The sequence below is a fragment of the Notamacropus eugenii genome, chromosome 1, assembly GCF_028372415.1.
Source record: "Notamacropus eugenii isolate mMacEug1 chromosome 1, mMacEug1.pri_v2, whole genome shotgun sequence".
Classification (NCBI taxonomy): Eukaryota; Metazoa; Chordata; class Mammalia; order Diprotodontia; family Macropodidae; genus Notamacropus; species Notamacropus eugenii.
In genome coordinates, this window is record NC_092872.1 from 604934277 (window position 1) to 604958737 (window position 24461).

At 37.9% G+C, this 24461-nt stretch overlaps 1 protein-coding gene and 1 long non-coding RNA gene across 7 annotated transcripts in view; one reads left to right on the forward strand and one right to left on the reverse strand.

Moving 5' to 3' along the window:
• The window catches only part of ACOXL (acyl-CoA oxidase like), a 572636-nt gene that overhangs the window by 156202 nt on the left and 391973 nt on the right, over window positions 1-24461 (reverse strand). For all 5 annotated transcript variants that reach the window (XM_072636271.1, XM_072636277.1, XM_072636298.1 and 2 more), the window contains exons 13-14: window positions 20402-20491; window positions 5196-5305 (exon numbers count right to left, since the gene is read on the reverse strand). In XM_072636271.1, coding sequence (XP_072492372.1) covers window positions 5196-5305; window positions 20402-20491 — 200 coding nt within the window. The remainder of the gene's footprint in view (window positions 1-5195; window positions 5306-20401; window positions 20492-24461) is intronic.
• LOC140521371 (uncharacterized) overlaps window positions 1-24461 on the forward strand; it is a 180831-nt gene that overhangs the window by 111560 nt on the left and 44810 nt on the right. For both annotated transcript variants that reach the window (XR_011972912.1, XR_011972913.1), the window contains one exon: window positions 12805-12926. This is a non-coding gene — a long non-coding RNA (uncharacterized lncRNA). The remainder of the gene's footprint in view (window positions 1-12804; window positions 12927-24461) is intronic.

Sequence of the window (24461 nt, forward strand, 5' to 3'; positions counted from 1 at the left end):
AGCTGTTAAATCTGACCAATTTAGACAAACCAGCTGCTCTGCTACTACTCAAGCTAGTCACCTTATCAAGACTGGTGTATCCATTTATCTTTCCTCCCTTTCCCCTCTATTCCCAATTGTTTAAAAATCCTATGGATTGGTTGGTTACCTCAGGTCACTAGGGAATATGGTAGCTTCCCCTCATCCCTGCCTTGCTTTCCCCCTTTACTATATCTCTCCACTGCCTATGGTACCTTCTAATTATGACACAGATCCTGATACCAATAACACTAAAAAGTGGTTCTGGATATTCATTCATTCATCCATTCAATTATTTACTCAGCTAGGACTGGTACTCTCAGGTTGTGAGCCATTTTTGACTCCAGTTGACAATGTAGCCATCTCTGAAACCATTGATAGGTACCTATGAGCTATGTTGTCTATGTTGCCATGAGTACTATGTATCTGTTCCTGTAGAGTTTTCTCAAGGTAGGGGCAGCAGCCAAGAGAGAGCCATCAGCAGAAGTTTAATTAGTACAGGAAAATGGGTCTGCGCCTCAGGGTATCAGTATCTCCTGGGAGACATGATTCCTCGACATAGCAACAACTTCAATTGCCTTATGTTCCCCTGCTGGCCTATGGCACAACCATTCCCAGGTCCCCATCATGGTGGTACCTACTCCTGGGCTGCCTTCCCCCCCCAATTCCCAAGAAGAGCAAGGGCTTGAGTATTTGAGAAAGTAGCCATCTTCTCTCCCGGGATGACGGTACTTGTGGCCAAATTTGTGCCCTATGTGTCACTGCTGCCTCCCTCAGAAGGTTAAAAAAAAATCCCAGTTCTAGCTCCAGCTGTCAAAGAGGCCTTCTCCTCTTCCTCCAATCCCGGATGCTAAAGACAGACACAATGGAAAACATGCCTATAAAAAGACAAGCATAGAGGGAGAAAATAATACGCAAGACTTAGAGAACCTGAAAGTGAAGGTTCATGCCTTAGACTTATTTTGTCTTTCTCTTGCCCACAGCAAGTTTTTTAATATGCGTTAGCTGATTAATTGGTTAACTATTAAAGACAAAGAGGATGCTCAATGAAAAAAAGAATTGGAGTAGTTTGTATATTCCTTCAAATAGAGAAAGAAGAAAGTGGAATGATGATGATGAAGATGATAGTCATTTTTCTAAAATTTACCTGGGGCTTTAAGGATTGCAAAGCTCTTTACACACTATCTCATCATATTTCATGTCTGCTCACTACAAGATAGTGGAATGGTTTCAGAACTTCCTAAAAAAAAATAGTCATTTTTTTTCTCACACACTGGGAAGCTGAAATATTGGTTCATATACAGACATCAACAGTTGCAACCTGTGTTTTTATCCTAGTTTGAGATTTTAATTTCCTCCTAACCTGAGGAGTCCTGAAGTTCCATCCTAGAAAAGAAAGCCTCCTCTCATCATTCCTCTTATATCTTTTCAAGACCCCTTTCCATATATTCAAATTTTCCTAGCTCTCTCTTACAATAATGTATAAAACTTTTGGATCCCATCTCTACAGTACACCAATAGTTAGGGTTCTGGGGTCTGAGGGGGAAAAATGCTGAACATTTGAAATTCATTGATATTGCATAAACCAAGGGAGACAGTACAATAAAGGAAAGCATTAAATTGGAGGTCAAGGCTCCTTAGTTTTAATCCCAGATCTGCCACTGGGTAATTTGGGACAAATCATTCAATTAAATTCAACAAATATTTTTAAAAGCATCTACCACGCATAAGGCAATGTGCCTGGCCCTAGATATATAAAAGATAATTACAATGCAAACTGCTTCTGAGGAAGTTACAGTCTAATGAGGGAAAACACATGTATTCAAGTAAGAGGAAAGTAGGATAACTTAAAGGATAGACGCAAGGAAAGCATTATGGGAAACTGAACTTTGAAGAAGGACACCTGAACAGATGACGAGGGTGATGATTTCTGATAGTGAAAGGCATGAGCAAGGGCTCAGAGATGAATGACAGAGAAATAGGAGAGTGAGAGTTCTATAAAGTGCATTCAGAACTGTTTGAATGGTCATACCCAAGTAGTAGTCAACAATGACTACCACTAAATTATTTGATATGAAGCAGCAGATCAGGATGCCGTACCGGGTTAAAGAACTACAGAATTGTAGCCTCAGAAGATACTTGAAAGGCCATCTAGTCGAACTCTTAAGAATCTTCACTTAAAAAAAGAATCCAAGTGGCCATTCAGCCTCTCCTTGTAGACCTCCAGTGGGAAAATCAATGACCTCTCAATGCACTTAAGTCTACTCAGTAGCTCTAATTGTTACATAGGTTTTAAAAGGTTTTTTTGTTACATGACTTCTAAATCTCCTTCTATGTAATTTCTACCAACTGCTTCTAGTTCTATCTTTTAGGTTTAAGCAGAACTGTCTTAATCTTTCTTGGCCAATGCCACCTGAAGACTGCTATCACATTCCCCTCTAAATGTTTTCTTTTCCAGGATAAAAAATTCCTAGTTCCTTTAATCCTCACATGGCATGAGCTCAAGACCTTTCATCTCCTTGGTAACTTTGTTGTACGCTCTTCCTTTGTAAAAACACACAGGCACACACACACAGCACAAAGTATCTGCTCAATATAAGAAAAATTTCATAAGCTGTTGTCTATGTGCAGTCACATAACTGAATATGTAGGGTAAAGGTCGAAATTAACAGAAAATTGGGAAAAGGATCAAGATGAGGAAAAGACACTGTGTGCAATTTCAACAGCTCTAATCTGAACTATTTGAATAAGTTGTTGAATCTGAAAAATGGATAAATGCAAAGATACTGACATCACAATTTATTAGCAAAATTTAGCTGATAAAAAGAATTGCTCCAATGAGGGGTTCAATATAGGAGGAGGAGAATTACAAGCAATTTTATTTCAGAAAACAGCAAAAGGCAATGAATAAATGAAGCATTTGTTAATAAAGCAGTGGAAAAGAAAACAAGTATGCAAAAAATTTGTTGTGAGATTCAACTAAACCAGATTATCCTGTGAAAATTTTAGACAAAAATGGAAGGAGAACAACAGATAAGAAATGGAACATCTGTCAGCATTTCTATGTAACATAGACTCATCAGTGACAATGTAATTAAATTTGGAGACTGATATCTGATGTTATATGTATATGTACTTCACACCCTCAAAAGAAAGTGCAAATAGGACTCAAGAAAACAAATCAGGAAGAGTAATTGGATTTGATCAAAAACATAGTCATATGCTTAGTTAATCATCTTTATAAATTCTTTATGAAAATGGCCTATGCATATCAAGGGTATATACAATGGAAATACGAGAAGGGAACAAGCAGGCTTTCACAGACAACAGAAAACAGCAGCAAACAATTTCGTTGACACAAAACTGACAGAGGAGTAGCATATCTAAGATCCTGCTGTGTTTACTATCTATTGATTTTTTTTTAAAGCTGACTCACAAGTGACAAAAAGCCTTAAAGTCTCTGTTTCAACATTGTGTCTCCCATGCCTATGTTAAAATCATATAAGATTCCTGGTAGATAGATGCAGCCATATAAATAACTTGGTTTAGTGACCCTCTGTTTATCAAAATCAAGAGACACAGAATAAGGAGACTGATGGTTGATAAAAGTATTTAACATAGTCATGGAGGATGTCCCATGCAACGTCCAAATGTAAGAACCTTACATATGGTAAGACTCTTTGGATGACCTTGTTTGTAGATGCCGAATGCCAAACTACTCAAAAGACATAATTCTAATAATCTACATAGGAAAACCAAATGGATAGTGAATTTCTATTACCCAGATCATGGCATGTGGGCAGCAAATTTTGGAGATGGACAGTGATATGAGCCTAGTGCTGAAGTAAAGGATGAAAGTGGGCAGGATTACATCTGAATAAGGAATTTTTGCAAAGTTTTCAACAATCCCAAACTCTTCCCTTTAGCTTTAGTATTTTTTTTTAGTGATGCTTATGTGTCTGTGATTCATAAAGTAATATAATCTCAGGACAATCAAAATCACAGTTTGATTCAAAGGATAAATAGAAACGCACATGGTACCTGGAATAATGTAGTGAGTGCTTAATAAATAACATTCCTTCCTTCCCTCTTTATTGCTTCCTCCCTTCCCTCCTTCTTTCCTTCCCTCCTTCCCTCTCTTCCTTCTTTTCATTCTTTCCTCCTACCTATATACCTATGGTGAGTATAAGTAATCTACAGTACATGACAAATAATAACACATATACAAAATGGTGCAAAACACTTCATCAAGAACAGGCATGTCCAGAGAAGGAAGTAGGCAAGTCATGTAACAAGGAGGAAAAGGAAAGAATGAATAGCAAGAACACGTCACTGGCACCAACAAAATCTTAAAAGGCCTAATCCTCCAGAGCTTCAGGTAGATTCTTATAGGATTCCTCATTCATATGGGTATCTCTTAGCTCAGGCTCTTTGACTTGGATTATCCTAACAGTCTCTGAATTACTCTCCTTGAATCCAGCTTCTTCTCTCTAATCTGTTCTCTACACAGCTACCAAATTGACAAGCACTAGTCTGACTGTGGTACTCTTCTATTCAAGAAACTTAGGTCATTCTCCAGTGCCTTGATAATAAAATATATACTCTTTTGTTTGACACGTAAAGACCTTTGCAAGCTGGCTCCAACCCATCTTTCCACACTTATTTCCCATTGTGCATTCTCAGGCACTCTACACTTCTCTAATATCTATGTGTTTAATTTGTACATATATTCACTCATTTGTCTGTATGACAGATACGTCATCCTTGTAGAATATGAGCTTCTGGAGTGTAGGGATTACATGGCTATGTCTTTGTATATCTACTACCTAGTCCAGCACCTAGACATAGGCACTTAATAAATACTTGTGGGATTGAATTGGATTGAATGACATGGATTAGACTTGCATAAGGTGGGAGGCTATGGATGGGTTGTCTTCTGTAGTGGTAGAGTCAGCACTAACACTGATGAACTCACTGAGTCAACAACACCAACTGTCCTTAGCACAGCCCCTTGCTATGTACTTACAATAGGCACTTAACAAATGTTTACTGGTTTAATTGGTAGCTCCAAAAGTGGATAACAGTAAGCTTGCTATAACTGAGCTCCTTTTTACTTGAGGAGCGGGGAGGGAAGTGGACAGAAGACTGGTGATTATGGGAGCTTAAACTTTACATACCTGGTTCTCAAGTTGTCACTCACAGACTCTGTCCAGTTCCGAAGAAGGCCCAAAAGTGGTCTTTCCTCATATTGTTTGGTATGCTGAGCAAGGAGTTCCCGTACCACCACCTGTGCATAGAATTCACATTTTAGAGTGTCAGTCAGTTCTCAAATAATTAAGAAATGCTAGTGTTATTTTAGGTGTTGTGCTTTGTTGCAGCATATTTTTCCTTTTGAAAGTGCCTAAACGTCTTTCTGGGTCACATGAGCAACAAGATGATGGAAAAATTATTTGCTCCAATCCCCAAGACTTCACAAATCCTCTAGAAAACAAAAATTATGCACCCAAAATAAGCAATTTCAGCTGTTTCCATGATCTAGGAAACACAGAATCCAAAAAAAAGGTTAATAAAAACCCTAGCAACTGATGCTCCGTTCTGATGACCCTGAACTCAGTCAATCTGTCTCCCCCATTTTCCTTGCTACCAGCAGTGAGGCTGCATCAGCAGACCCAAGAACATGACACAGGCTTACATAAACACTCACCCCTATATCCTGGCTCTCTTTCATTCCTTCTAATGCCATCGAGATCCCAACTCCAGGCTGTGGAAGTTTGCTCAGGCCATGAGAGCCAGCTTGGCCATAGCCCTTTAGAAGCAAAAGCCTGTCAGGACTGTAACCCAGAAGTACCAGTGCTGCAAAGCTCTGAATTAGAAATACTCGGGAAAATAGGCTCTGAACTGCAAGTGGTAGGCCAGAGAACTGAGCAACAGAGGAAGAACAAGTCACCAGGAAAAGACACCATGGGTGAGGTGAGAGGAGGTGTAGAACTCCATTAAACTTAGGGAAAGAACACAACATCCAATGGGGGTCAGTTCTAACAACTCAAAAGTCAGGTGGGGCAGAGATCTAGACTGATGAACTATGAATTGCCAGGTATGGTAGTAGACTAATCGGAGAAGAGGGAATTAGGAAGTACATGATAAAGAAAATAGGGGGAGCAAGACTGAAAATACCAAAGATTTCAGGAAGAAGAAAACTCAAAAGACCTTGAACATAAATAAATCAACTGGAAAAACAGTAACAACAGAAAGAAATATGGCCTCCAGGTCTAGTAAATGAGTTCGGTCATCTATGAATAATACTGCAAGATAAACGAAAATGATCCAACACTTGTTGAGACAGAGGACCCTGTAGAATTAGAGGAGAACATGGAAGCACCGCATGTTGTTCCCGAGTGGTTTAAAAGAGAAATGAGACTTGTGAGTGCAGAATTTATGTCCTGTTCAGCAAAAATAATGAATGGAATAGAAAAAATTTGAATTTGCAATGACAAGCTCCATCAAAGAAACAAAAGAGAGAAAAATAGATTGGGAATGCAAATGCATAGAAGTGAAGGACAACCCAAAAAAGGAGCAAAAAAAGAAAAGAAAATATGCTTGCTATACAAGCAAAATAGACAACTCAAAAACAGGATGTGCAGAGACAACCTAAGGATCATAGATCTCCCAGAAGAATGTGACAGGATAAAAACTTGAACACCATAATGAAGGAGGCAATGGAAGAAAATTGCCAAGAACTTCTAAACGTAGAAAATTAAGTTCCAATGGAAAGAATTGACAGATCTCCCACCCAAAAATCCAAGACTGCAAACTCCAAGACACATAGTGGTCAAATTTAATAATTAAATTCAGAAACAAGTTCTGCAAGTCATCAGGAAAAAAAAAACCTTTCAAATACAAAATAAAGGATATTCAAATAACACAAGACTTTTCTGTACCCACTGGAAAAGGAGGAGGGAATGGAATAATGTGTTCCCAAGAATGATGGAGCTCAGGATGCAGTCCAGGGTGATCTACAAATCTGAACTTAACTGTACAGGGCAAAAAAATGGACATTAATAATAAAGAGGAGTTTGAAATATTTTTAAAAAGAAAACTAGGACTGAAGAAACCATTTGTTTCTCAAACACCCAAAACACTAGAAATGCAGGAGGGATGAATAAATATAGCAGGCAAGGACAGTAACAGCAACAGAATGGCAAGAGAGAAACTAATGAAGACTTCTTTCTAATTTCACACAAGGCAGAAATCTGGTAGAGGTAAGAGTGGAGAAATGAAAAAGAGATATTATGGACAGAACCTGGTAACATCCTGCTTTCACAAGTCAATGTTTCTTTGATGGGACCACTTTACAATAAGAGGGCACATAGAAGGGGGTGCCTCAGGAAGAGAAAATCAAGTGGTGCTCTGGGATCAGATTAAGGGATAGCAATGACCAGAAGGTAACCTGCGTGGCCGCAGAAAGAGAAGAACCTATAGGGAAGTGAGGAGGAAAAGGGAAAGATCGAAGACAGAGGGAAAGGGAAGAGGTCTTATTTTGGATGTGGGAGGGAGTTCCAATGATGAATGCTTCCAGGGGTGAAGACTGATGAGGACCTTTTACTGGAGGAGGTTTGCGTGATTTGGTGCTTGAAAAATCTGCTTGTCCTGAGAGGAAGGGAATTGGAACTGTTGGAGGCAACTGGCACCTGGAGAAATGGGAGAACATGGACCCAGGGAGGAGATTTCCAGGCAAATGTAGAGAAAGGTCAACAAGAAATTAGTGGGCTGAATAATCAGGGACACAGTGAGGAAGGAGCCCTGCCATGGGGCAGTGTTGTCTCGGACATTTGCAATAAATGGCATTATTCTGGAAATGAGGCACAGTGGAAGAGGGGAATGCATGGGGCAAGACCTACAAGGCAGTGGCAGAAAACACCTACAATGAATACCTTGGAAGCTTTGATTGCATACAGAATACAGAGAAAAGAGAGAGACCAGATGATTTTAGAAGTCATGAATCAGAGAATAAGGTCTGGAGTAAACAGAGAGGATGTATAAAGAAGAGAGTGAGAGAAGTCCTTTATGGAAAGGGACACAAAAATGAAATTTCAAAAGTAAGGAACAGGATTAGCTGAAGGGGAGGAGAAGAGAGACTCTATTTGACTAATCTACTTAATCTACTGAAAGAAAAAAAGGGGGGGAGTAATATATAACCAGAAAAAAGCAGTAGATAAATAAAAAGGAATCAGTAGACAAAGCCCTAAAGGGAAAGGGATATCAAATGAGAAGGAGACTCGGGGTGAAGAGAAGAGAGTCAATAGGAATAGGGCCACCTTAAAAAAAGATTAAAGTAACTGAAAGAACATAATACTATGTTTATGGCAGAAGTGGAAACTTGAAACTAAAAAGCTTCTGCAGAGACATTAATGCATCTAGAATCAGAAGGGTCAAAAGGGGAAAAAGAAATCTTTGTATCAAATTTCTCTGAAAAGGATTTGATACCCAGGATATATAAACAACACTCATACACGTGGGCACACATACATACATATATAGATACCTATACATCTGTTTCTATATGCAGATATAGTTATATGCCAGATAGGCATAGTCATTGCCCAATATAAAACTGGTCAAAGGATATGAACAGTCCTGAAAAAAACTGCCAAGTATTCACAACCACGTGAAAAAATGACCAATATCACTAATAATAAGAAAAATACAAATCAAAACAACTCTGAGATCTCATTTTGCACCCTGCAAGTTGGCAAATATGATCAAAAATGGCAAGTCAATGTTGGAGGGGTTGTGGAAAGATAGGCATACAAATATGTTGATGGTAGAGTTCTGAAATGGTATGACCATTTTGGAAAGAAATTTGGGATTATGCAAATAAAATTACTAAAATGTCCATATGCTTTGAATCAGAGACTCCAGTATTGGTTTTATACCTCAAGGAAGCCATAAGAAAATAAATCTCCACATACTTCAAAATATTTATAGCAACACTTTTTTGTGATAGTTAAGAACTGGAAAGAAAGTAGATGCCTATCCATTGGAAAATAGCTAAACAAATTGTGGCACATAAATGTAATGGAATGTTACTGTGCTATAAGAAGTGATGTGTGTGATAAATATATAGAAGCATGGACAGGTCCATATGAACTAACGTAGAGTGAAGTAAGCAGAACCAAGAAAACAATATACATCATAACTAAGACAATATAATATAAAAGAACAACATACCAAAATATCAAAAGTAAATGTAACAAAATTATAAAGATCAAATAGGATGCAAAAGAAGACATATGAAAAGATACCCCCAACCTACCCCTTCATGGAGGTTCACACATCTTACACATTGCACATGTTTTCAGACTTTTTCAATGTATAAATGAATTGTGTTGACCTTTTTTTCCTCTCCAAAAATACTATTTGTTAGATAAAATGGCTCTCAGGGAAAGGGGGAGAGAGAGACATGGGATCCTATGGTGATGTCTGTTTAAGAAACATAAAATATCAATAAAATACTTTTTTTTTAAAAAAAAGAGACAACATTAGTCATTGTCTCTGGGCCTCTGTCTGCTCATCTATGAAATGGGACAGAATAGGTTTTCCAGGTGATCTCTAAAATCCCTTCCTCTATAAAAGTTATTTATTAACTTACTTCTTAAAACAACAGAACATGTGAAACACTTTGCATCTCATTTGCTCTAAATATCAGCTGTGGGTTAAAGAACTGTGTGCTTTTTGAGTTTTTCTGAAAAGAGTGAATTTTTTCCCCTATGGGAGACAAGATATTGAAGTTATTTTTCTAACCAATTGTTTTTTAATTTCTGTTTTTATATGTCATTTCCTAATACAGTCCCTAAAACCATTGAATTCTACCATTTAAAAAAGATAAGTAGTTAAACAAAGTGATCACAACTAATTGATAGGGTATGTAACACTCCACACACTTGGTCCCTGACCTTTCTATTGAGAAGAGGAAAGTGCATTTCACCATTTCTTTTCTAGGAATAAGAATTTTCATCACAATTAATCAGGGCCTAGACTCCAATAATTTTTATACAGCAAACATCTGGGTTGATTCAGAACCTAACTTCTGCATTAAAAACACTATCATCATCATCATTATCAGAAGCAGCAGCAGCAGCATTACTTTAACCAGAAATGGTCCACAATGAGAACCACAGTTTTATTGAACAAGGAGTTCTGAATGAAAAACCGCCCAACTCAATAATGATTTAGTTTCCTACAGAAGGTATGGCAGTACATTTTAACCTTGTCTATTAGAGTTTCCTACTAGATAGATCTGTGATAGACATGGTCACCATGACCCACCAACCCTTTATTTTTACTCCCTCCTACAAAAGGGAGTAAAGAAAGAAGGGGGAAAGGTTGGGGGAGAAGAAGTCGGAAAGGGAAAGATGGGGGGTGGGGAAGAAAGAAGGAAAGGGAGGAAGGAAGGAGAGAAGGAAGAAAGGAAGGAAGGAAGGAAGGAAGGAAGGAAGGAAGGAAGGAAGGAAGGAAGGAAGGAAGGAAGGAAGGAAGGAAGGAAGGAAGGAAAATAGGCAGGCTAGCTCATTTCTGTGAGAACATTCACTATTCCTCTTAAAAAAACTTATTTTTAACAGGTCATTAAACTTAAGATCTTTAATATAATTTTCCTGTCCTAAAAATGGGTGTTTTATTCAGATCTATTGGCAGTTTCTCTCTATTTGCCCTGTCACTAATCCTAAAGACCACAGGTTCTTGCTATCTACATTCCCACTGAAGACCACTGGGCCTTTCATCTAGCCAGCTGAATTCTCCTATGTGTGCTATCTCCCCAATCAGAATGTGAATTCTTTAAAAACAAAGACTGCCTCTTTTTTATTTGTATTCCCAGAATCTCTGCACACTGTGTGCAGTAAGTGCTTAATGAATGTCTTTTCATTCAATTTTTGTGGCCCTTAACAGGAAGAACAGGCTGTCTCCCTTCCCCCATTTTTCATTTCCCTGCCCTTGCTCAGTTTGGGTCTCCCAGTCAGTCTGTGCCTACTATGTGCTAGGGTGATGAGGAGGTCATTTGGCTGGCAGGCATGCCTTCTGGTGACTACAGCAAAATGTTATTTTAAATATTACCAACTACTACTACTGATTCTCAACCCACTCTAGCTCACCATTTGTTTGCCTTATTCAACATCCTCAGAATCTCCTAGTTTCTTCCTCTTCCCCTTGTCAACGTTGTTTCTGTTCTTGCTTAATAACTTAGTTGGAAGGAAAGTTTTCGCCTTTACAATTTAGTAGCCTAACAGCCAAGTTCAAAAATCACAGAGGAAAATTTTAACTTGAGGTCAGGAAAAAATGTATCACAACCATTAGAGCTGCACAAGACAAAAATGGGCAGATTCATAAGATACTGAGCTCCCCATAAGGGGAGGTCTTCAAATGGGGACTGATGACACTTGTAAAGAATGTTTTAGAGTGATTCTTGGTCAGGTATGTGTTGGACCCAATAGTTCTTGGTCAACTATGTTTTGGACCCAATAGTTCTTGGTGAGCTATGTGCTGGACCCATTGTCCTCTGAGGGGAGATCTAAATGGGAGATTCTGATACCCTGAAGTTCTGGTACCTTCCCACCATGAAATGACTTTGTAATTATATTGCACATTATATTGCACAAAGTAGAACAAAAACTCCTTGTATCATATTTTGCCTTCATGTCTATAATACCTAAACCAAGCATTTTATAAATGCTTGTAGAATGAATGAAAGATTCATTGATTCAAAAGCAAAGTTAAAACTGATATTGTTTGAATACAAACTGAAGCATGTTATGTTTCACTTTCTTTCATTCTTTTTCCTTTGAGTTTTTTATACAAAATGACTAACATGGAAATGTTCTACATGACTGCACATGTATAACCTATATCTGATTACTCACAATCTCAGAGGGGGGAGGGGAAAAAGGGGAAGAAAGGAAGGAGGGATAAAATTTGGAACTAAAAACTTATAAAAAATGTTAAATAATAGTTTTAACATGCAATTGGGGGAAAATAAAATACATTGAATAAGAAAAAAACAAACAAAAAAAGCATTGTGCAAAATAAAATATAATATATCAGACGTGCTCTTACCAGAGCAGAATATAGTTCCTTATTCCTGGACACAGTGTTTCTTTTAATTCAGGCCAAGATCGCATTAAATTTTTGGCTGTGACAACATACCATTTAGGCATATTGAACTGGTGGTCCACTAAAATCCCCAGATCTTTTTCAAAACAATTGCTACCTAACCATGCCTCATTCATTCCATACCAACCAAGTTGATTTGTTTTTGAAACCAAGGTTAAGATTGAACATTTAGCCTTATTAAATTACATTGTTTTTACATTTGGCCCAATGTTATAACCTGCCAAAATATTTTTTAATCTTGACTGCCATCTAAGCTATTCTTCCTAAGAACCCAAAGTTTATTTTATTTTTAGAATTCAAAGTTGACTCTTTCTCTGTTTGGAGGCAATCAGGGTTAAGTGACTTGCCCAGGATCACACAGCTTGTAAGTTTCACTCAGGTCCTCCTGACTCCAGGTCTGGTGCTCCATTCACTGCTCCACCTATCTGCCCCCAAAGTTGACTGTTTCTAAGCACCAGTAGTAAGGTTAGAGCCCAACAGGTTTACAAGTTCAGCCATTTCAGGTGAATATTTCACTGAAGCATTAAACCAGGGAATAAATTGAATCAAAGCATAGATTAAGACTATAGAACACCAAACGAAACCCAGTCAGTTGTGATTCTTTTTTTTTTTTTTTTTTTGTAGTTCCATGTGGGCCAAAATTCCCCAATTTCTTCTTCTAGAAGATGGGTTCCCAACTTGGGCAATATCACCTCTGGAGGGCACTGGAATGATCTAGGGGGCAGCAGTAACCTCAGGTGCAACTGGTAAGTGTTGAATAAAAATGAGGGGGCAGTAGAAGCATAAGGAAAAAGGAGAAGATAGAAACATTTTGAAAAACTGTTTGTACATGTTTCATCTGTTGTGTAACAGAGTTAAAGTTATAGTGATTACATTATTTTCCAAGCAAACACACAAAATGCAAGTTATAACTGATCTGTGGTCAAATTTGCCAAGAGGTCTTAACAAGCAAGTGTTGGTAGTATGGTACATTGTTAGGAAGTTCAGCATGAATCAGCAAGAATACGTAAATGTAATGACTTGTTTACGATACAATACTATATGGTTACATGATGCAATGTTACATTATCAAAATTTCAATGCAAGAAAACCCTCCACTAATTTACAAAAAATTATTAAATTTAAGATGCATAATTTTTTAAAAAATATATTTTTGAAATGACCCAAATTTTAAAAAAACATTTGAAGGTTAAGGAAAATAGATTTCCAGGGAAGTGTTGAGTAAATTTTTTTTTTAAAAGGAGGCAGTAAGCCAAATAAATTTGGGAACCTCTGATTTAAACAAAGAAAGTAATCTAAGTAGCTTCATTTAATTCCTTCAATACTTACTATGTGCAAAGTATTGTGTTTAGATGCACAAAGGGATCAAAAGATAAATAAGAAAAATTACCTTTGAGGGGCTTACAATCTAATAAGGGAAACAAGATATAGATACAAATAATAATGATAAAAGCAACATAGTCCCATTGGCATAGGGTAAGAATTATTTCATTCTTGTCTTTGTATCTAATAAATCTTTGTCAATTGCCTTATCAGTTGGCTTGCTATACAACAACAACCAACAACATAAAACCCATAGCAAACAAAGGATCCCATGTTACAGGGAGCAGGTTCTGATCATTGTTATAATAAGTGATGGGCTAAGCAATATTGAGGTAGGACTCTGTAAGTTTACAATGCAGTTTAGCTATGAGATGTTTAATGATAACATTGGATTATAATGATGTTATTAGATAAGGTGACAACATTTTGGGGATATGCCTTTATGTGACAAAAGTCTTGTACAGAAACAAATTGAATCCTGAATCTGACTGACCAGTTGAGCAACCTAAAAAGTAAACTCCTGGCAAAGTAAATGGTATCAGAATACGGGTTGAATAGCCAAATCATGGTTGAAATACAGGAATGACTGTATTGACCAGTATCTGACCAGGGATGGAGTAAACCTTACAAGGGATATATTTTCTGGGTATCTTGAATATCTGATTAAAAGGGTTGTAAAGTAAAAGGGATGGGGAAAAGAAAAGACAGACTATAGATAAATTCCAAGTTATATTCAGTGAAGTAGGAAAAATAACAGTTGAAATACTCAGAATTTCAAAAGAAAAAAAATCTAAGAAAGAGGACTACAAAACCCACAGCTTCACATGTTTACACACAAGTATTCAAAGCTTAGGCAACAAGCAAGAGGAACCATCAATCAATGCAAGAAAGCAAATTTGCCTGTATTGGTTTCACTAAGAGTTGGTGACATGAAACTGCCCTATGGCTCTGGAGGGGAAAACCTTATTCAAAAGAAACGTAATAGGTAAAAGTTTGTGGGTAGCATTCTATGTTAGTAAGATATATTCTTGAAAAGAAAGCTAGGGAACCAGTCTAGGCAAGCATAGTTTAGAGTACTGAGGTGAAAGTTGATAGAGGGAGAAACCCAAGAGATGATACCATTGGTTTTTACAAAGGATGAGAAGGTAGAGAAACTCTGTGAAGAAATCAATAAGACTTTTCAAATTGAACCAAAACATACCTTAATATTTGGTGACTCCAGTGCAAAAATGGGCACAGGAAAGGATCATGATGATATGTTGGAAAATGTGATTCAGCAATAAGAAAAGGGAAAAAAATCCGATAGCTTCTAGACTGTCCCACAGAAATGTCTATAAATCACAAATACTTCCTTCAATAAAAAAAGTGGGAGGCATGAGACATAGCAACCACTGAAAAAGTCACAAAAAAATGAAACTGATTACATTCCAACAGACAGGAAACAAATGATTACTGATTTGGGAGTCATTTTTGAATTTGCCATCTGTGTATAGTCAGACTGCCAACTTGTTGAAGCAAAATACGAATCATAAATTAAAAGAATAAACGTGAGCTTAGGTTTACAACTGAGGCAACTCAAATGACCTATTTAAATAATTTATTGATGCAAAAAAATGAGAATTGGGTAAAAGAACACACATGGACAGTGACTACAATAATTTCTTATGGAAGTTTAATGGATATAATCATTACAACGAGATGCAAAGAACCTAGAGGCTTTAGTCAGAATATACTTGATCTCTTTTCCAAATTGGAAGATGGGTCACAGAGAACTGTATAGAATATCAGCTAATTTATAAGACTTTACAGAGGAGGATGATAGAAGATCATAAAAGGTTTTACCTCATAAACAGTAAACAGCATTCTAAGGGCATTTATCAGAAAGTGAACAACAAAGACATGACAAATTGTAAAAAAACAAAAAAAACAAAAAAAACTACGACAAATCCTCTGTCTATAAGTAACAGTGGCCCTCTAGCATTTAAACTCTTACTATCACAGTCCCTGATTTTCTACCTAATGAAATGGAAATGATACTGATGAAAACAGAGCTGAGAAGAATAGCAGGGTGGCATCAATTATACTCAGAGAAGGTCCACTTTGGAAGAAAAGTCATTTTGTGAGTCCAGGGGAACGACTCCTTCAAACATCTTAAACTAAAGGAAGGGAGGAAATCAAAGTTTTGGATAAAATCTGACATTATCTTTACAGAAAGGTGATTTAGAGCTTATTGATAATTAAAATTAGCCATATACCTACTTTGAAATCTGTACATAATTTTTTATGAGAATAATCAACCCAAGCACTGAGAGCAGGTTTGAAAAAGGGGGGCAGGGAAACTTGTATCATACAGAAGACATCCTTAATGTCACCTAATTGATTTCTAGGTATGGAGAAAAAAATCTCACAATGCTTATTGTTTGTAGACTGATTCAGCAGAGAACAATACCACCATGCAGGTTCCCCAGTGTGGTGTTTCTCAGATATGAGATTCCTTGAAAAAATGTTGCAACAGAGATATCTTGTTTACACAACTCTGACTTAAGGTCAAGCAACAAATAAAAAAGAGATATGCTTGCCAAAGGTGTCTGCTATCATCACAGGGCACAGCCAGTGTGGAGTCCCAATGGAAAAGCGAGTCCTTCTAGAGGGTAAGGTACTCCAGGAGCTCCTATTTGTGGATCTAATACTGACTGCATCAAGCCCCAAAATAGCATAGAGCCTCCAAAAAGCTGTCCAGAATTACCCTGAGAGGCAGCCAGTGTAGCACAGCAGATAGACGGCCAGGCTTGGAGTCAGGAGATAGGAGTTTATGTCCTGCCTCTGACCCAGATTAGCAAGTTCTATAAATCTCTCAATGTCCATAGGAACTCTTTGAAATCATAGGCTATCAATGAATTGCTCATCTGTATCAGTAGAGGGAGTATCCATACCAGGAACTGCCTCCATGAATGAAATCACACATATCGATAAAAAATGCTGATTTCTAAAGAGGTTAGCCTAATTATTCAATCTTATCCAACAAGAATTTATCAAGCAATTAGTACGTACATCACTATGCTTGAGATAAAAGGACAAAATAAATAAGAAAAATATGAAAATGAAAACCCACCCTGGAAAAACCAAGTGGACAAAGAATGCCTGCTGTCCAGACTATAGTTTGCAAGCATACCAAGCAGGCCCATCGGTATTTTGGATGGATACTTCTCACTGGGCTGAGAATTGAAGAGAGAGAGAGAGACCTAGATTGCCTTTGGAAAATTGCTTAATGCTTTAAATAAAACTAAGCCTCTCTGTGTCAGTCAGTCAACAACCATGTATTAAATACTGTGTTCAAAAGCACTATACTAAGCATGGAGGATACAAAGAAAGTTAAAAAATAGCCCCTAGACACAAGGAACTTACATTCTAAAAGAAGAGACAACATAAAAATAAGTACATACAAAATACATGCAGAGCTGACGTAACACATCTGAAGAGAGGAAAGCTTTAGTAGCCGGGGCAACCAGCTCCTGCAGATGATAGAATTTGGACTGAGTCTTAAAGAAAGCCAAAGAAACTAAGGTAATAGGGTTAGAGCATTCTAGTAATGATAGCCAATCAGAGGAAAAAATATAGTGACAAGAAACGATGCGTGCATTTGAGGAAATGTGAGTAGGTCAGTGCTGCTGGTTCATAAAGTATGTAGAGACTAAAGTCTGAGGCTGGAAATATAGGAAGGGGCCATGGTTATAAAGAAAATGTCAACCAGAAGACTTGATCTGGGAGTTAATAGGGAGCCAGTGGAGTTCTGAGCAGGAAGGTGACATGGACAGATCTACACAGGAAGAAATGAAAGTGAAGCCCACCTAAGATGCTTATTAGCTGCATCACCCTTGGCAAGTCATAAGATCATAGATTTAGAATGAAAAGGAGCCTTTAAGTCAAGTCAGTAAGCATTTATTTAGCATGTGCCAGGCAGTGTGCTAAATACTGGGGACACAAAGAAAGGCAAAAGGCAGTTCCTGCCTTCAAGAAACTCACAGGCTAATGGGGGAGGCAGCATTCAAACCGCTATGTACAAACAAGATATAGACAGGACAAATGGAGGGTAATCTCAGAGGAAAGGCACTAAGATTAAGGAGGACTAGGAGGGGCATTCTTTTTTTTTTTTTTTATTTTGTAATGTTTAACAATCACTGCCATACAATTGCAATTTTATCCCTCCCCACCTACTCCCCACTACCCCCCTCCCTCCCCAAGACTGCATACAATTCTGTATAGATTCTACATATACTTTCCTATTGAGTATATTTTCACTATAGTCATGCTATGTAGTCAGACTAAGATAAATGAAAGAAATCGTATAACAAATCAGAACATGATACACAAACACATACACATACACAAACATGATCTGCTACAATATGTGAGTGACTTCCATATTTCTCTCTCTGAGTGTGGAAGGCATTTTGCCTTGAGATCCTCCATTGGGATTTTTTTTTTTTTTTGGTAAGAAGTTCTTGTGTTATTACAAAAATCTAAGTCTACCAGAAAAAACTCTCACACACTGTGGTTGTTGCTGTGCATAAAGTCCTCCTGGTTCTGCTCCTTTCACTCAGCATCAGGTCATATAAGTCCTTCCAGGCCTCTCTGAAGTCTTCTTGTTCATCATTTCTTATGGCACAATAGTACTCCATTACATTCATATACCACAATTTATTCAGCCATTCCCCAATTGATGGACATCCCCTTGACTTCCAGTTTTTGGCAACTACATAGAGTGCTGCTATAAATATTTTTGTACATGTGGGACCCTTTCCCATTTTTATGATCTCTTGGGGATATAGTCCTAGTAGCAATATTGCTGGGTCAAAGGGTATGCACATTTTTGTAGCCCTTTAGGCATAGTTCCAAATTGCTCTCCAGAATGGTTGGATGCGCTCGCAGCTCCACCAACAATGAATTAGTGTTCCAACTTTCCCACATCCTCTCCAGCATTTATCATTTTCTTGTTCTGTCATGTTTGCCAATCTTATAGGTGTGATGTGGTACCTCAGAGTTGTTTTGATTTGCATTTCTCTAACCAATAGTGATTTAGAGCATTTTTTCATATGATTATAGATAGCTTTAATTTCTTCCTCTGAAAATTGCCTGTTCATATCCTTTGACCATTTATCAATTGGGGAATGACTTGTATGATTATACATTTGGATCAGTTCTCTATATATTCTAGAAATGAGGCCTTTATCCCCGAGCTTAGCTGTAAAAATTCTTTCCCAATTTACTACATCCCTAGGAGGGGCATTCTTGAAGAAGGTAGGACCTTAGCTGAGAAGAGCTACCTAATCCAATCCTCTCATTTTAGAGATGGGGAAGCCGAGGCTGAGAGAGATTAAACCATCTCCCTTAGGTCACTGACAGAGAGAGGATATGAACCTATGCCCTCAGATTCTAAATGCTCTATACTTTCTACTATAACATACTGATAGCTTTTCTCAGCCTCAGTTTTCTCATCTATAAAATGCAAAGAATAGTAATTGTAGGACTTACCTCATAGGCTTGTTGTGAGGTTCAAACAAGATACATTTGTAAAGTACTTTGCAAAGGTCAAGCACTACATAAAGGTGAGTTATTATTAATATTAATAATAACAATGAAGGCACATTTCTTATTCTTTTTAACCTTGATCCACACATAATCCATTCACTACCCATCTTCTACTTTCTAGGCCTGGAAGTTTGTCTAGATATATTTATACTCTGTATATGGGAGCATTACCTGGTTTTCTTCTCTCCTTTAGCCCAGAGTCCAAATCTTTTGCTTTCCCACCACATCTCAATAATTACGAGATGCCATCACAGCAGTTCATACCGAAGACTTCCAGTTTTTCCTTTGCTTTCCCAAGCCCCTACATCTAATGTCAATATTTCAGGCAGCCTGAGTTTTTCCCAGTTTTTCCCTGGGTTTTCTTTTCCTGTGTAGTAAGAATGCCTTAGGTTATGACTATAATCTCATTGAATGGCCATCACATGATGATCATGAGCCAGAGTTTGTCGTCGAAGCTTTGCAACACAAATGTCCTAGTTAGGCATCATGGTGCCTTACTAGCTTCTCCCTATCAGAAAGCTACTCCTGAGGAGCTGATCGCCCACCTCCAACATCATAAATCCAAGCTCAGTTTCTGTAATGCATCAGTCACGTGATGATTGGATCATAGTTGCAGAGCTGGAAAAGACATTCAAAAACCATCTAAGCCACCCTCTCACTTTACTGATGAAGAGAGATCCTGGGGCTTAAACACAATCATTCACATGGTGATTGACAGAGGTAGGATTCAAACCCAGATCCTTTGATTCCAAGTCCAGCATTCTTTTTCAGGACCCTATACTTTCTAAAGTCGTGTTTTATTCATGAACTCTTGTCTTCACAAATAAAGCAGCTCCACACAGGTCAAATTGTCACAAATTCTGAATTAATTCAGGCCAAATTAATGAAGGTTTTTTTTTTTAAAACCAGCAGGTCCCTTTGGAAGCTAAATTCACTTGGTTTTGCCACCAGGGAACTAATTAGTAGTTTACTGTTTCAGTGCATGTAACTGAGCTCTAATCACCTTGCAGAAGTGCCTGACGAACTCTCAGGGAATAATTCTGGGGCCTAGAGAATCTGCCTGGAGATGCAGCACAAGCAGTTTTGCCAACACAAGTGGATCTAATTCAACATCAAAAGATCAGCTGGGAGAGAACAGCCCTAATCCACCATCAAATACTGTAAAAATCAAACTATGCCTGGGCTAGAACTTGCCAAGTGCAATGACAAAATTTCAGAGAGATGAAAGACAAGAAATACCTCTGGTTAGGGGAACTTTGTTCTTACAAGTTGGACAACTTATGGGAAGTGAGCACTTTGGGAACGTTACCTGGAGCATGACCACATTGTCACCTTCAAAGGTCGCAAACACGTCTGAGTCACATTTTAAGCCTGAGATCCGATTTTCCATCATGTAGCCCTTTTCCAGAAGAAAAAGAAAACAGAAACATCCTTGGTTATATACATGTTCAGTTTATTCATTAGGCTGGGGTTCTGTACACATTATTTCACAGATTTATTTTTGAGACTATCACCTTTATTACCAATGAGGCTAGATTTGGAAATCATCAGTCCATATGGTAAAGGATCTCACCAGAGAAGCTTATGGACAGAAAAGAAGGTGGGGTGGTTAGGTGGTAAGAGAAAGGGATAAATGACCTACCTGCTGCTCATCACAAATGGTACTCCATTTCCTAGGTCTGCGCTTTCTCTACAGGCTCTCCTGTAGGATGAGAATGCCCCTTTTCACCTCTGAATTTTAGAATTTCTATTTTCTTTCAAAGCACAGCTCAGATGTCACCTACATGAGGACTTTCCTTATCCTCTTGCTGTTAGTGCCATCACCCTTATGATCTTACTGTTTATCTTGCACATATTTCCAATTTATTTATCTGTATACATTTTATATCTAGGCAGGTAGGTGGTTCAGTGGATATAGTGCTGGGTCTGGAGTCAAGAAGACCTGAGTTCAAATCCAGCTTCGGACATTTACTAGCTGTGTGACTCTGGGCAAGTCACTTAACTTCTGTTTGCCTTAATCCACAGAAGAAAGAAATGGCAAACGAGTGTCTTTGCCAAGAAAACCCTTGCTATAGTCCATGGAGTCATGAAGAGCTGGACATGACTGAACAGCATATAGGCTATATCTCTCCATCTTCATCCCAGTAGAATATAAGTTCTTGGAGAGTAGGGGGGATTTATTGTCTTTGTATTCACAATAGTTTCCTTGAATTGAACTGATGGACATTCTGTGGAGTATCCACATAAGGTTCAAGTCTGAGAGAATTAGAAGACAGTCTTAAATATTTATGGTAGACTTCCAGTGGAAGACTTGTGGGAGGACCTGAATCACAGTCAAACAGGGAATGTGTCTTCATAGGATCATAGATCGAGATCTGGAAGAGGCCCCAAAGGTCATCTAATCCAATTCACTCATTTTACTAGGAGCAAATAGGGATCCAGAGAAATTAAGTGACTTGCCCAAGGTCACAGGTAGTAGAACCTAGGGGAGCGGTGGGGAACTTGCAGCCTCGAGGCCACATGTGGCCCTCTAGGTCCTCAAGTGCAGCTCTTTGGCTGACTCCAAATGATTTGTTCTGTGAAATTTAGATTCAGTCAAAGGGTTGCACTTGAGGACCCAGAGCGTCACATGTGGCCTCAGGGCTACAAGTTCTCCTCCATAGAGTAGAGCCAGGATTCAAACTCATGACTCCAGATGCATTAGGAAAGTTCATCACTCTTTCTACTGAGTCATCTTTATCCTTCTAACCACAGAAGAAGCATACCACCTCCAGAGAAAAAAATCAACTCATACCTTATGACAATTAATAGGAAAGGAAGAGAAAACAGCTAAGTTACTACCACATGTTAGCATCGTTAAAGAAAATTCACTGAGGCATGGCAATGCTTTTGATATAATACTGGTAATTTCTACAAACACTGATTTCAGTTCCAAGTTTCTTGAAATCTACAAGAAAGTTGCAGGGGACTACTGTGCTCTATGTTTATATTTTCAAGACATTAGAGAGGCAGAATCAGCTATCCAAATAAAAGCAGTGCTTGTCACAGGAAAAATTGTGAGGTGAGACCTTTGGTCCTGAAGACCCCTTTCTAGAGTCTGTTCCTCACCCTCCCCTTCCAGGTGTTCCATATCTTCTTCTTATCAAAATCTGTGATCCCAATAAGATAGAAGAGAATTGAGAACTTGAGGTGAATTTCAGCCATAGTCCTCTCTCCCCAAGATGTTTGCATTCTAAGCCTTAACTCTGGTTATAGGCTTGAAAATTTATATTACAAAGTCCATAAGTTACTTTATATACATCATCTCACATGAATGGAGGCAGTGAGATTTAGTGAAAAACTATTGACTTGGAGTCAAACGATGCAAATTCAAACCCTATTTCTGCAACTTATTAGCTATGTGACCATGGGCTAGCCCACTCCCTTCTGGAAGCCTTTCCTCAATTGTGGAATGGGAGATTGAACTAAATCAAAGATGTCAAACATAATGGCCAGCTTGCAACAGCGCCAAGTGCATTCTGAACCACATTCAAATGTAACTGGTAAATATTTAACAAAATAAATAAAAATCTAATGAAACAGAAATAATATTACATTTTAAAATTAAAGCACCATGTGGACTGCAGGGATACTTGTGTATGAATTAGTGGTCTTTCTATTTTTATTTTATTTTTGTTTTTGTCTTTTTCTTTTTTTCTTTTTTACATTTTCACCTTAGCCATGTTGCATAGAAGAATTAAAATTAATGCGAGAAACCATGAGAACAAAACAAAACGTAACACGAGAGAAAATGGTCTGCTTCATTCTGCAATTCAATTCCATAGTTCTTTCTCTGGTTGTGGAAGGCATTTTGCCTCAAGAGTCCATTGGGAATTTTTTAGGTCCTTGAATTGCTGTGAAGGGCAAAGTCTACCAGAAAAATTCTTCGCACCCTGTGGCTGTTATTGTGAACAAAGTTCTCCTGGTTCTGCTCCTTTCACTCAGCATCAGTTCATATAGGTCATTCCAGGCCTCTCTGAAGTCTTCCTGTTCATCATTTCTTTTTATTTATTTATTTATTTATGTATGTACGTATGTACGTATGTATGTATGTATGTATGTATGTATGTTTGTTTGTTTGTTTATTTTCAGTGTTCCACAATCACTACCATACAACCTAGATTTTTTCTTTCCCTCCCTCCTTCTTCTTCCCCCCAACCTCCTCCCTCCCTCCCCAAGATTTTATATAGGTTCTACACATACATTCCTATTAAATACATTTTCACCATAGTCATGTTGCATAGAAGAATTAAAATAAATGGGAGAAATCATATAACAAACCAAAACATAATACAAAAGAAAATGATCTGCTACAATCTGCGACTGAATTCCATAGTTCTTTCTCTGCATGTGGAAGGCATGTTGCCTTAAAAGATTATTGGGAATTTTTTAAGTCCTCGCATTGCAATGAAGTTCTAAGTCTACCAGAAAAAGTTCTCCCACACTGTGGTTGTTGCTGTGTACAAAATTCTTCTGGTTCTGCTCCTTTCACTCAGCATCAGCTCATTTAAGTCTTTCCAGGTCTCTCTGAAGTCTTCCTGTTCATCATTTCTTATAGTACAATAGTATTCCATTACATTCATATACCATAATTTATTCAGCCATTCCCCAACTGATGGGCATCCTCTTGATTTCCAGTTTGGGGCCACTACAAAGAGTGCTGCTATAAATATTTTTGTATATGTGGAACTCTTTCCCATTTTTATGATCTCTTTAGGATACATTCCTAGAAGTGACAGTGCTGGGTGTGTACATTTTTTTAGCCCTTTGGGTATAGTTCCAAATTGCTCTCCAGAATGGTTGGAACAGCTCACAGCTTCACCAACAATGAATTAGTGTTCCAATTCTCCCACATCTTCTCCAACATCTATCATCTTCTTGTTTTTTCATGTTAGGCAATCTGATTAGGTATGATGTGATGCCTCAGAGCTGTTTTGATTTGCATCTCTCTAATCAATAGTGATTTAGAGCATTTTTCATATGACTATGGATAGCTTTAATTTCTTCCTCTGAAAACTCTCTGTTCATATCTTTTGATCATTTGTCAATTGGGGAATGACTTGTATTCTTGTACATTTGACTCAGTTCTCTATATAATTTAGAAGTGAGGCCTTCATCACAGACATTAGTTGCAAAAATTCTTTTATTTCTGCTTTCCTCCTAATTGTGGCTGCATTGGGTTTGTTTGTGCAAAAACTTTTCAATTTAATGTAATCAAAATTATCCATTTTGCACTTCATGATGTTCTCTATCTGTTGCTTCGTTAAAAATTTCTCCATTTTCCACAAATCTCACAAATACACTATTCCATGCTCCCCTAATTTGTTTAT